The 12,114-nt window shown below is 44.6% G+C and overlaps 1 protein-coding gene across 1 annotated transcript; it reads left to right on the forward strand.

Annotated features, from left to right (window-relative positions):
* The first annotated feature begins 536 nt into the window (after nucleotides 1-536).
* Nucleotides 537-10,678, forward strand: LOC119812651 (schlafen family member 12-like). The gene is made up of 3 exons (XM_038327469.1): nucleotides 537-575; nucleotides 6,183-7,249; nucleotides 9,282-10,678. The coding sequence occupies exons 2-3, from the start codon at nucleotides 6,223-6,225 to the stop codon at nucleotides 9,839-9,841; spliced, it is 1,587 nt and encodes a 528-aa protein (XP_038183397.1). The 5' UTR covers nucleotides 537-575; nucleotides 6,183-6,222; the 3' UTR covers nucleotides 9,842-10,678.
* The last annotated feature ends 1,436 nt before the right edge of the window (nucleotides 10,679-12,114 follow it).

Raw genomic sequence — 12,114 nt, forward strand, 5'->3', positions numbered from 1 at the left:
AAAAATGGTCTGTCAATTACTCTAGGCCTTAGCCAAAGTTGGTTGTTCCACCATTGCAAATGAGACTTTGGGTGATTGCCCGGGTAGCCAGTTGTCTCTGTCATTTATTGCACATTTCAGAAGCTGCTTGATTGCACTTCCTGTTTATTGAAATAATATTTTTCCCCTTCTCAGGTCTTCAATAGGGTTGGAGATTGATAGTCATAATTACTTTTCTCTTATGACTTAGCCAAGCCATTTCTAATACAAGACTTAGAATCCTTAGGATAGAATAATTATTGAAACATTAAGCATATGTTTCTTGCTTGGTATTGTTTACGCTGGTTGTAATTCTAATTTTTATACCTGATGTTTGTTCTTATTGTATATAGTTTTGTATTAGGCTTAAGACTGTTTTATTTAAACAAAAGGGGAAAGTACTGTAGGAACTCTTTCAGCCAGTAGCCTTTAAGATACCAGCCTACTTGGGCGTGGCCTCTCATACCATAAATGCCCATGTAAAGAGCTCGCTTGTTGGCTCTCTCCCAGCTGCTGGATTCGGTTCCTGTTCTCGTTTGTGCAGAGGACTGTGATCTGTGAGTCTACCCCTAAATAAATAACCCTTTATTATACTCGATTCTGAGCTAGTATAGCATTATTTTATAGCGTCCATCTTCAGAGTGAGAGCAAATGCTTTCCTCTCTTTGAGATGGGGGGGGGGGTGCTTTGAGTTGCTGGGAGAGAACCCTTTATGCTGGCTCTGAGGCTGGCTAGTGAGGCAGGAAGACAGAGGTCAGGAGGGCTGTGTATGGCAGGCTGTGTGACTCTCCAGAGTCTCTTGAGGGTTCCTATCCTCTTAGAGACCTGACTGCGTTGCATAGGAAAATATGGCTCCCAGAGGGGAGGAGCGGCACTATAGAGCCAGAAGAAATCAGCCTCTATGGAATCTGCAATTTAGAAGATGGGAACTTTGCTTTTCGAAGGGAAACTCATAGTGCCAAGCCAGAAGCGAAAGAGAAAGCGTGGTCTAGGCTTGGGGTGTTTGCTTCTGTTCCACAGAAAGCAGGTCCTTCCTCTCCTGGCCACACTTTCTGAGCTTTCTTACCAACCTGCAATTATGGCAGAAGAAGGATATCTGAATATCATCCTTTGTCCCACCAAAAATAGCTGATTGGGCCGGGCGGTGGTGGCGCACGCCTTTAATCCCAGCACTCGGGAGGCAGAGGCAGGTGGATCTCTGAGTTTGAGGCCAGCCTGGTCTACAAGAGCTAGTTCCAGGACAGGCTCTAGAAACTACAGGGAAATCCTGTCTCGAAAAACAAAACAAAACAAAACAAAAAAAACAACCCCTAAAATAGCTGATTGGACACCCTGAGAAAATAACTCCAAACTCAATGCTATAATTTAAGAAGGAAATCTGTTAAATTAGAGCCAGGGCTCCAGAACTTCAGTGAACTTTGCTTCTGTCATGGAATTTGGTGAGCTCTGCCTTGGTTTTTAAGGACTGTGTCCCAGACGTGTGCCTGAAAGTAGTGGGTATGAACCATAGTCAGTTTTCAAAGCTGTGCCTTCAAAATGAATGGCCAGGGTTCCAGGCTAGCACTTTGCTCCTCTGAAAGTTTCCACAGGCTTTTTCTTTCGGACCACCAACTGTTATCATTCATGTAGGCACCACCCTACAGGTTCATGGTGGGTGGGAGACAGATACATGCGGAGAGAGCTTGAATATAGAGTTTATTTACTGAGGGTGGGGGGAGAAGAAGAGAGAGATAAAGAGAAGAAAGAAGGGGAGAAGGGGGAAGGGAGAGAGGCAGAAGATGCCTCTCCAGAAGAAGGGAGGGGGAGGAGGTGCCAGAGATACCCTTCTCTCAGCAGGAAGGGGGAGAATGGGAGTGGGTGGGGCTTGCCTCTTAAAGGGATAGGGTACCCAGGTGACAGGCCAGCACTTTACTTTTACAACATTCCCACCTTTCTCAAAAAAAAAAAAAAAAAAAAAAAAAAAAGGTGAGGAGTTAGGCATGACAGGTTGAGGGGATTGGGACTTCAGAGTCTCAAGACTGCTTCCTGTTTATTTGTGGATGTTGGAGTCTTGGGGAACCTGAGTAAGCTGGGTGAGTCACATCCTGGGGTAGCTGATTACTTTACTCCTGTTCAGTGTCTCTTGGACCTGGCAAGGTGTTGGCAGGGTAGAGGACAAGGTTAAGTCTAGGAAGAAAAAAACCTTTTTAAGGACCAGGGAAATGAGAGGTGTGTATCTGACCTGTTTAAGGTGGATCCTTTGATTCAGCTCCCTGGAACTCACAAGAATTTCTTGAGTTTGTGAAAACATAAGTTTTAAACACATACATTTTATAAGCAGCAGCATATTTATGTCAGAATGACTGTGAACGATGTTTTCACACAAGGAAAAATATCTTTAGAAAATGACCAAAGAGAATTTAAAATCTTGATCTTGCAGCAGTGATACTATGAAAGGCAGCATGAGAGAGAAATCTGATAAACCTGCATTTGTCCTCAGACCTTCATAATTTTCAGGTACATAGCTTAATAATTTGTATTAGTATATCTTAAAACGCCTCTTATTTAGGACATGTTAAGAAGTTGTACTGAAATTTGTTTGGTGAGGCTGTCCTTTAAAACTGACAAAACCTCTCAACTGTCAAACTGCATCAGAGATCTTAGGGAAGGATAAAGTTTTACTTGAGTGATTGATTTAAAAAAAATGACAGAGCAGGCTGGAGAGATGGCTCAGTGGTTAAGAGCACTGACTGCTCTTCCAAAGGACCTGGGCTCAATTCCCAGCACCCACATGGCAGCTCCCAACTGTCTGAAGATCCAGTTGCAGGGGATCTGACACCTTCACACCAATGCACATTAAATAAACCATAAAAATATTTTAAAAAAATGACAGAGAACTTACTCGGTTGGCTACCTAGAGCCACTTCTCAGGGTCCTCCATGGTCGTTGAGGGCCGGGGCATCAAGTCTGTATTTTTCTTCTGCTGTTTAGCGCAGGGGCTACCAGGTTTTAGAAGATCCTGTGGGTTAGGAAGTCTGTAGGAAGACAAGCCTACCTTGGCCTGAGCAGCTAGGCAGTTGATTCCACTTCTTTATCCACTGTCTGGAGATCTTCAGGAGTTTAGATGAAAGGCAGTTTAACCCAGTGGTTAGCACTTTCACTTGATGAAGAAAATTGTGGTTGGGCGTTGTTGTGTGCCCATTTGTCTTCTGTCTTATTTGGAAGAGGTGGGTTGCTGCTGCTAGGAGTGAATTGGTCTCTTCTTTATGAAAAGTCTTTTACTAATTAACCATTGATATGCCATATTCCCCAGATCTCAGCTTTAATATCTCAGTAAATCAGCATTGTTATAAATCTTGTTTCTTTAGAACAGGACAGGAATATATTGTAAGTCAAAGTATGTTGGAGAGGACTGTCTCCTTGGTGGGGCCAGCGCATGTGGGTACCCTTAGTAAAGATGGCGCTGAGGTTTTTGTTTTGACCTCAACCAAAATGGCAGCTATCTGTGTGTGTTTATACTTATCCAGAGGAATTGTAATCTGGCGTTACAAGTTTTACAGATTTTAAAACAAGCACACACACACACACACACAGGCATAAAACTGTTAAGTATTTTTCTGACCGACAAGCCTTTCCGCTGACCCAATAGTCCCAATCAGACCAAATTATAAGATGCCCAGGTTTAATGGACTCCAGCACTCCTGGGTGGTCCCAGGGAAAACATGGGGGGGGGTGGACCAGAAAGACCACGGAAAGGCAAAAGGGGGGACCACGTATTTATTTTCTGGGGGGCAGTTTAAACAGCCTGTGGGAGTGGTCTTGACCTTCCCTGGGGAGGGGTCCTTGTTTGGCGGGCTTTCTCGGAGGTGGGGTTTGGACTGAGGCAACTTCAAAGGAAGGAGGCTTTGACGTGGAACTTTCTTCTAAACATTTCAAAATGGATGCCAGGGGGCTGGGGTGAAGCCCCCAATCAAACATTCCAGACTCTGTGGATAAAGGGGTACCAGGGAGCTGAGGTGACATTTTCTACCAAACATTTCACTCTTTTTGGATAAAGGGGCAGCGGCTCAAGTCTGGCTACTTCCTGCGGGCATGGGGTGATGTGGGAGAGGGGAGAGTTGGGAGCTGGTGGGCCCATGCCCAGCAAGAGGTGTGGCCGGAGCGGCAGCCGGTTTACTGTCATCCTGGAGACCTCAGGCAGCTGTTCCTTGAGGGAGATGAGAAGGCAGGTGGCTAGGAGAAAAAATATATTGTTATTGTTGGCCCTATGAAGGGGGCTAGCCATGGTAAGAGTCATTAAGTGTCAGAAAGAATGGGACAGAGAAGTGCCCTGGTTGTACAGGTAAGTCTCGGGTGAATAAATGAGATACCAGAGCAGATATGCCATTTTTAAAACCAGACTGCTCTACATAGTGGGTTCCAGGCCAGACAACGCAACACAGCAAGATCCTTTCTCAAAATGCATAAAGAAAAATAATAAAATAATAAAAATAGAATATAAATAAATAAAAACTCTGTAGATGTAATTAGTATTCTCATGCCTCATTCAGGATGATGTCAGATACTCATAGAGATCACCCTGATCATCTGGAAACCATCTTTAATCTCAGCTGTCATGATATTATAAAGCACTGATGCGCTAATATGAATATGAAATTAAACAGCAGTTTGCGGGGGGGGGGGGTATGGCGCAGAGGTTCAGAGGTTGCTGCGCTTGCAGAGATGTGGGTTTAGTTCCCAGCAGGGTGGCTCACCATCATCCCTACTACAGTTCCAGAAGATCCCTCTTCAGAACTTCAAGGTCACCGGGCACATGTGTGTTACACATACAAATACACAGGCGAACATTCACAAGGCCCTTTGATCAACTGGAATGTCCAGGGGACATTCTCCAGAGTAGACAGCTTGTCAAGCCAGGAAGTTTGAAACAAAGTATGGTAACTAGCTGATTTGTCATGGTGGGAAGAAACTAGGAAACAGCCCAGAAGGAAAGTCAGAAGCTCAGAGTCCTGGGAGAGAACAGAGCCCTCCTAAGCAATGGTACAAATAAGACTTTACACAAAGAGAATGAAAAAATGTTCTGAGAAAAATGAAAAGAGAAAAATCAGGACCCCAGAGCCTAGAAATCACACCAGGAGGGAGATGGAGAGTGGGGAACGCCTGCATTAAAGGAAGGAAGGGCTCTGTTGTGTCCCCATGGAGAATGATCACCTCACAAAGACAAAGCCCCGAGTGTCATTCCAACCACTGTGGGGAATGGACCATGGGACATGCTCACACTCAGTGAATCAAGCCAGTCCTAGAGAGACACATCTCAGACATTTCCTCTCAGTTGTGCTTTCTAGAGTTTATAGATTATACGTCCATAAAATCATGAGTGTGTATAAGACAGGAAAGAGGAGGTGAAATTATGTAAGTGGACATAGGGGACAGATGGGATGGGGTCATCAAAGAAATGCCAGATAGGAGAACATACTCAGTGTGTAGCCTTCACCTAGGTTAAATGCCCTTTTGTAGGGCCTGGTGAGTTGACTCGGTGCCTAAAATCCCTTGTATCTCTTACAGATTCTCAGTACACATGAGGGGGCTCAATACCAGAAATAAATCCAGCTTCAGGGATCCAACACCCTCTTCTGACCTCCATTAACAATGCCGTGATTGATGAACACGCAGAATGCTCTCTCTCTCTCTCTCTCTCTCTCTCTCTCTCTCTCTCTCTCTCTCTCTCTCTCTCTCTCTCCCTCTCTCCCTCCCTCCCTCCCTCCCTCTCTCTCTCTCTCTCTCTCTCTGGTTTATTGAGACAGAGTTTCTCTGCGTAATATCCCTGGTGTCTTGAAACTGACTTTGTAAATCAAGCTGGCCTCGAACTCGGAGATCCTCCTGCCTCTGCCTTCCAAATGCTGGGGATAAAGGAATGCCACATCACTGCCCAGCACAGTGGAGTTTCTTAATTTTAAACAATTTTTTTAATTATATACAATCATGACAACAAATTTGAAATTTTACCAAGTTCAGAAGTTATTGTAGTCAGTTCAAAATTTGTCAAACAACCCATAAACAAAACATCAGGTCCCACCTTCACACTGACTCATGCAGAGCAGCTCAGGTGGTTGCTCTGTGCTCTGTAAAGCAGAGCTGGCTCCCACCGGTTGGCTCCTGCTCTAATGGCTCCATCTGTTTTACAGGAAAGGATTTCACCTGGGAAAGAGAGCAAGCGCTCAGAAAATGAGCGTCAGCGTTGACCAGGACACCGACTATGCCGAACTGGTTCTGTCTGTAGGAGAAATCACACTGGGAGAGAAGAATCGGAAGACAATGAAAGATCCACAACTGAGAAGGAAAGAGGCCCACAGTACCTCACAGGCTGTGTGTGCTCTGCTGAATTCTGGAGGGGGCGTGGTCAAGGCTCGCATTAAGAATTCAAATTACAGCTTCAGCAGAGATGGACTAGGATGGGATTTGGAAAATTCTTTTCGTGAAATTCTTCCATTTACTCATAAATACCTAGACTGCATGCAGAACAAAGGGTACTTTTTAATTTTTGTGAAACCATGGACCACGGATGTCTCTGGTCAGCGTGTCCTCACCTTGAAAACCAACTTTTATGTGAGAAACTTGTCAACTTCAGATGAACTGAAAGGTCCTGATGCAGTGCAGTTCCTCAAAGCCAAGAAAGACTCTGCAGGGAGATCACGTTCAAGACAGAGCTTGCCTGGATCATGTGACTCTGATGAGTTACAGCACGGAAGTCTACACACATTTTTTAACAGAGAAAAGTTGACCTACAAGGAGACATTCTCTTTCACTAAATCCAATAATGCAGAAGTTAAAATGTCCCCTAAAGAAAAGACTGAAGAAATGATTTTAGAGATTCTCCCTAAAACTGTGTCTGCATTCGCAAACACTGATGGGGGATATTTGTTCATTGGTTTAGATGGAGAAAACCAGCAAGTAATTGGTTTTGAAGCAGAGAAGAGTGATCTTGAGAATCTAGAGAGTGAAATAGAGACATGCATCCGAGAGTTGCCTGTCACTCACTTCTGTGAGAAGCAGGAGAAGATAAAGTACACATGCAAATTCATCCCAGTCCTCAGACCAGGAGCCGCGTGCTCGTATGTGTGTGCACTCAGAGTGGAGAGATTCTGCTGTGCTGTGTTCACTGAAGCACCCGAGTCCTGGCACGTGGAAGACAGCTGTGTGAAGAGGTTTACCTCAGAGGAATGGGTCAAGCTCCAGATGGATGGCAGACCAGGTTGAGGAAGGGAGATTAACAGTCATTTTGCCTTTGGCTTAGGAGATGTTGCAAGATTGCTTTCTCGATCTTTGGCAAATCAAACTCCTCGGTCTCAACAGCTCATTTACTGTTTCTGCTAGATACTATCCAGAGCTCACAACCTCCTGTTTCCTCTGCCCACTTAGATTCCCTATGGAAAGGATGTTAACTGCTTTTAGTAAGCTATGAGCTATTTCCTTCACAATGACCAAGTGTGAGACGGCCTGCTTCTCCAGTGATCAGGACTGAAGCAGGAAGAGAAAGGGGTCAAGCCTCATAATGTCCTTGAAGGGTCTTGTCAACTCCCTCACAGGGAGTTAAGAATGAGATTCCTGCCAAGAAACAGGCCACGGCCAATTTGTAGCCCTACAATTTGCAATGGAATCCTGAAAGTGGTCTCAAGTCCTAGCCTCACTGGCATGCCCATTTCCATCAGAAAGCTGATCAGCACAGCCTCTTGTGGACCCTGTCCTGTCTACTTCCTGAATTTCTGCGCATCCACCCAGAGTTGCCTATCGAGTTCTCCCTGCCTCTTTCAGACTATATCTAGCTTCTTTGTCCAAATCCCTCCTACCCCAGGCTCCCACTGCACTGATCCCATTTCTCAGGGTCAACTTTCTGTGTCCCTCATCCTTCACTAAGAGTGACAAGCAATGAAAAGGGAATGTCTCTTCATTTGGGAATTTCAGTGTGCTAGCCCAGCATGTAGTGTCTCCATTGCCTTCAGACCTGTGGTAACCTGTGCTCCTTCTCAGAACATCAGAACCCTGCCATCTAATCTTCTCCTTAGTCTTTGTTTAACTCTCTTATTCCATTCACCCTTTTCTTAACAGGTTCTCCTTTGTCTCACATTTGCATGTGGAATAAAACTCAAAACGTTTCCTGAAGGAGGGAAAAGTTCTGGCATTGGTCTCATTTGGAATGAAAGGCCTCGCTTGAAACTCACACCAGAAATTCTGCAGTCTCTGAAAATGAGAGCGTCCTCAGCTTCTTCAGAAGCCCACTGCTTTACCACCCTTCATTCCTTCTGAATTGAATAGCTCTTAAAAGAAGCCACATTTGGGGACATTTCCTAGGTGATAAAGTGGTTGCCTAGCATCCAGGAAGTCCTGGTTCCTATCTCCAGTGTTACATAGAATCATGAACTGCTCACGGTGGTGCACTTGTGGCCCAAGGTCCACATAGTGGGTTGTGACCAGCATGGTCTAAATGAATCCTTCTCTCAATTTCAAAAAGCACAAAGTGAAACAGACCTGCTTTATTATTAATACATTCAATTACTCTTAGTGTGCTTTTTGCTGTTATGGTTTCTGTAAGTGTAGTGTAGAGCACTTCACTATCATCAAAGCTTAGTTTTGCAAATTGAATTTGACCTCAAAATCTAACCTCACTATCTCACCCCATTTTCTCTGAGGAAAACACAGTTCAGCCGAGACTTTTAATACTAGTTGGTGAACAATATGGCATGTGGGAAACTTAAAATTACCTTTAATGTCTTCTCAGAATTTTCCAAGCTCACCAGGGAAGCCTGGCTACCTTGTATTCTCTGCTGAGGCGTTCTCTCCCCATCCGTGGAGCTCTGGGAATGTGCTCTGCTGCCTCCTTTGCTCTGTGGAGCCGTCCTGTTTCTCCACGCTTTCCTTCTGTCTCATCACCTCTTTGGTGCTTCCTGATGCCTGACTTTTCTGTCTCCAGAATTAGGTCTGTCCTTTGCTCCCCTGACTCTTCTCAATAATGGAGTTGCCCAGAGCAGGCTCCTTATGTACCATGTAATAGAAAAGGCAGGAATGTGAGTGTTCACCTGTTTTCATGATTCTCTCTTGTCAGAACCTGAGTCTATAAGTCTGCCTTGCACCTGCCCCCTGCTGCTCTTGAATTAGTCTTTTGGTGTCTCGTGTGTTCACCTTCTGGTGCTATGAAGATGGGGACTCACAGGCTGATTGGCAATGGCTCACATAGGACATTCCGGGCAATTTTATTTTTAATTTGGTATGTTTATTTATTTTTCTAGTGCTGTCTAGAAAGGTGACATGCTCTCCAGAAGGCCTCCGCATGGAGCTGTGCTCAGAGCATGAACGATATGAGCAGTTACTTCGTACAGAGCTGGGCTCACTTCGTCAAGGAACGCTGATCATCTCTACGAGCTTGGCTTTAAGTCTGGGCTTGCAGAAGAAGCAGGAAGTCATCTTGGATGTGCTTCATATTTCCCAGGACAGTCTCCTGACCCTGCACAGCTTTGTCCGGGTAGAGGGGGAGCTGGAAGGTGACAGCTCTGTTCTGAGGGTTCTGGGCGCTAAGTTAAAGAACGATTGTAAACAAACTGCACTAACTTTAAAGCAGAAGCTGGTCAATCTTGGCCGTTTCACTGGGAAAATAGGTATTGCGATAAAGATAACGTACTTGGGCCATAGGGCAGAGTCTCTATATGATTCAAGCTCGGTAATAAGTTACCCCAGAGAGTATTATCTGACAACTAAGACAGTAAGGGACTTAGAGAAGGCTGTTGTTAAAGTCTTAGGGATAGTGGACGGACATAAAACTGTAGTGATCAGTTTACCTCTGAATTTTTAAACACATAGAATTAAATATTTTACTTCTCAAGAAATGTGCTAAATCGTGTTTGAGACTGCTTGACATGGAAAGTGGACTATGGTGCAATGATATCTCATATTATGTGGTGAAAATATTCTCTGATTCTATAAAAATACGGAAATTGCGTCCTTTAATAACTTCACACAGTAGAAACCAAATTCTAGGAAAGGGATTGGCTGATGAAGAACACAACGATAAAACGGTGCTTTAAGAATGCGCCCCTCAACTGGGGATGAGGTCTGTGACTTTAATTTTAGAGCTTGGAGAATGGCCCATCATTTTAATATTCATAGAGAGGTCCAGGATAGCCAGTGCTGTGAAAAGAGACCATGACTCAAAATAAATAAATGAAGACATACATAAATAATCAAAACAGAAAAGTGTGTCCAGTCTGCATAGCCATCCATCTTGCTGAGGAAATGCATGGGGACTCTAATCATGGAAGACACTCTCCCTAGAGAAATCAGTGAAGACAGTAATGATGGGTGCAGTAGAAGGCAACATTTGGTCACAGTGTTGCTGCTCAGCTGTGTGTGCTACTGCTGTTAAATCTGTGATTGTATGTGACAACCCAGGAAGGACATTCCACATGTCCCAAATCCCAGAGGCAAGGCTCAGGATATACATAAAATAAATGGAGTCAGCTTACAGCAGCAGATAGTAAATATGGAGGTTTCCAAAAAGGTCAAAGTCAGGAGAAAAGGAATACAATTGTTCACCGCGTATTAAAGGAAAGCAATGTATCTGTTGATGTAAGACTTCAAAAGATCAACAGGTGTCAGGAATTAGGCCATGCAAGTACTCTCTATGGGGCTATTGCGTGAGTTCCAGTAACATCTTTGTAACATAGTTCTCTTTTGATAGTATGGTTTATAAGTCAATATTGTTCTTTTTTTTTTTTTTTTTTTTTTTTTTTTTTTTTTTTTTTTTTTTTTGGTTTTTCGAGACAGGGTTTCTCTGTGGCTTTGGAGCCTGTCCTGGAACTAGCTCTTGTAGACCAGGCTGGTCTCGAACTCACAGAGATCCGCCTGCCTCTGCCTCCCGAGTGCTGGGATTAAAGGCGCGCGCCACCACCGCCCGGCTTCAATATTGTTCTTTACTGGTTGATGTGTTGTATGTTTTCTGTTCCTGTTGTCATGTTGTTTGTGCTATAAATTAACACCTGTAAAATTATTACAGCATTGAGTGTATGTGGGAGTATTATGCATTAATTTGAAAGGTTGGTGTTTCCTTCATAAAGGAAGTGATGTCCTCGTTGTACATATTCTGCTGAAACTTTTGATGGAGGTCATCAAAAGACGGGTTGACCATGACGAACATTCCTGACAGGGCAGATGGTCTGGGTGCACACATATGCAGTTATTTGTTTGTTTGTGTTTTACTCTTTGATTCTTTGGACTTCATGAGGCTCTTTTTGGGGCCTGACACCCAGCTCCCAAATAAATCACATGGAGCCAGCTGACAGCACTGACCACTCAAAAAGACTTGGCCCAGCTGACAGCCCAACACAGACACCAACATGGTGTGGCCTGGACCCTGAACAGCTGTGTGGCCTTTAGTGGCACCCTGGGCCAGTGACATCAACACAGACGCTAGTTGTGGTAGGACAAAGGATCCAGACATGGACATCTGCAGCAGCTGGGGCCAGGTGGCAGTGTGGGCCACTCAGATTAGGATGGCCCCCATGGCACCATGGTCCTCAGATAACAACATGGCCCAAGGTGGCAGCTCAGACTACAGGTCTCTACATGGTTCTCAGTGGCAATAGGCTCCACAGACATCAACACAGCTCCCCTCAGCTGCCTCAGGGCCTCGAACTGCTGTTTTGCTGTCGGCTTATGGTCTGCACCAGAATCTATTGACATTGTCACTACCACCTGCACCCTGCTGCCTCACAGTTAGCACCCTGCCACTTAGGCCATAGCCTGGTGGGACTTCCCATCCACCAGCACCGGCTCTGCTGCTGCCACCAAAAGTAGTTTTTAACCAAGTCTCTATCATTCTATCTACCAGTAAAGACTTGGGATCTGATGTTGGGGTGAAAATCTGCTAACTCAGAGAGGCCAAGAAGAAACTTGCTGAACTTCCTTTTTGGCTGAAGACCCAGCAAGAAGGAGAGCATCTCTCTAGCCATCCCAAACCATGAAAGACCACAAGAACTCCAAGTCCCTCCCTACTCCTTCCTGTTCATCAGTATCCATCTTCTTGGCTTCTCCATACTCTATGGCTAATTCCCTTCAACTAATTGCTGG

This window comes from Arvicola amphibius, chromosome 4 (assembly GCF_903992535.2).
Source record: "Arvicola amphibius chromosome 4, mArvAmp1.2, whole genome shotgun sequence".
Classification (NCBI taxonomy): domain Eukaryota; kingdom Metazoa; phylum Chordata; class Mammalia; order Rodentia; family Cricetidae; genus Arvicola; species Arvicola amphibius.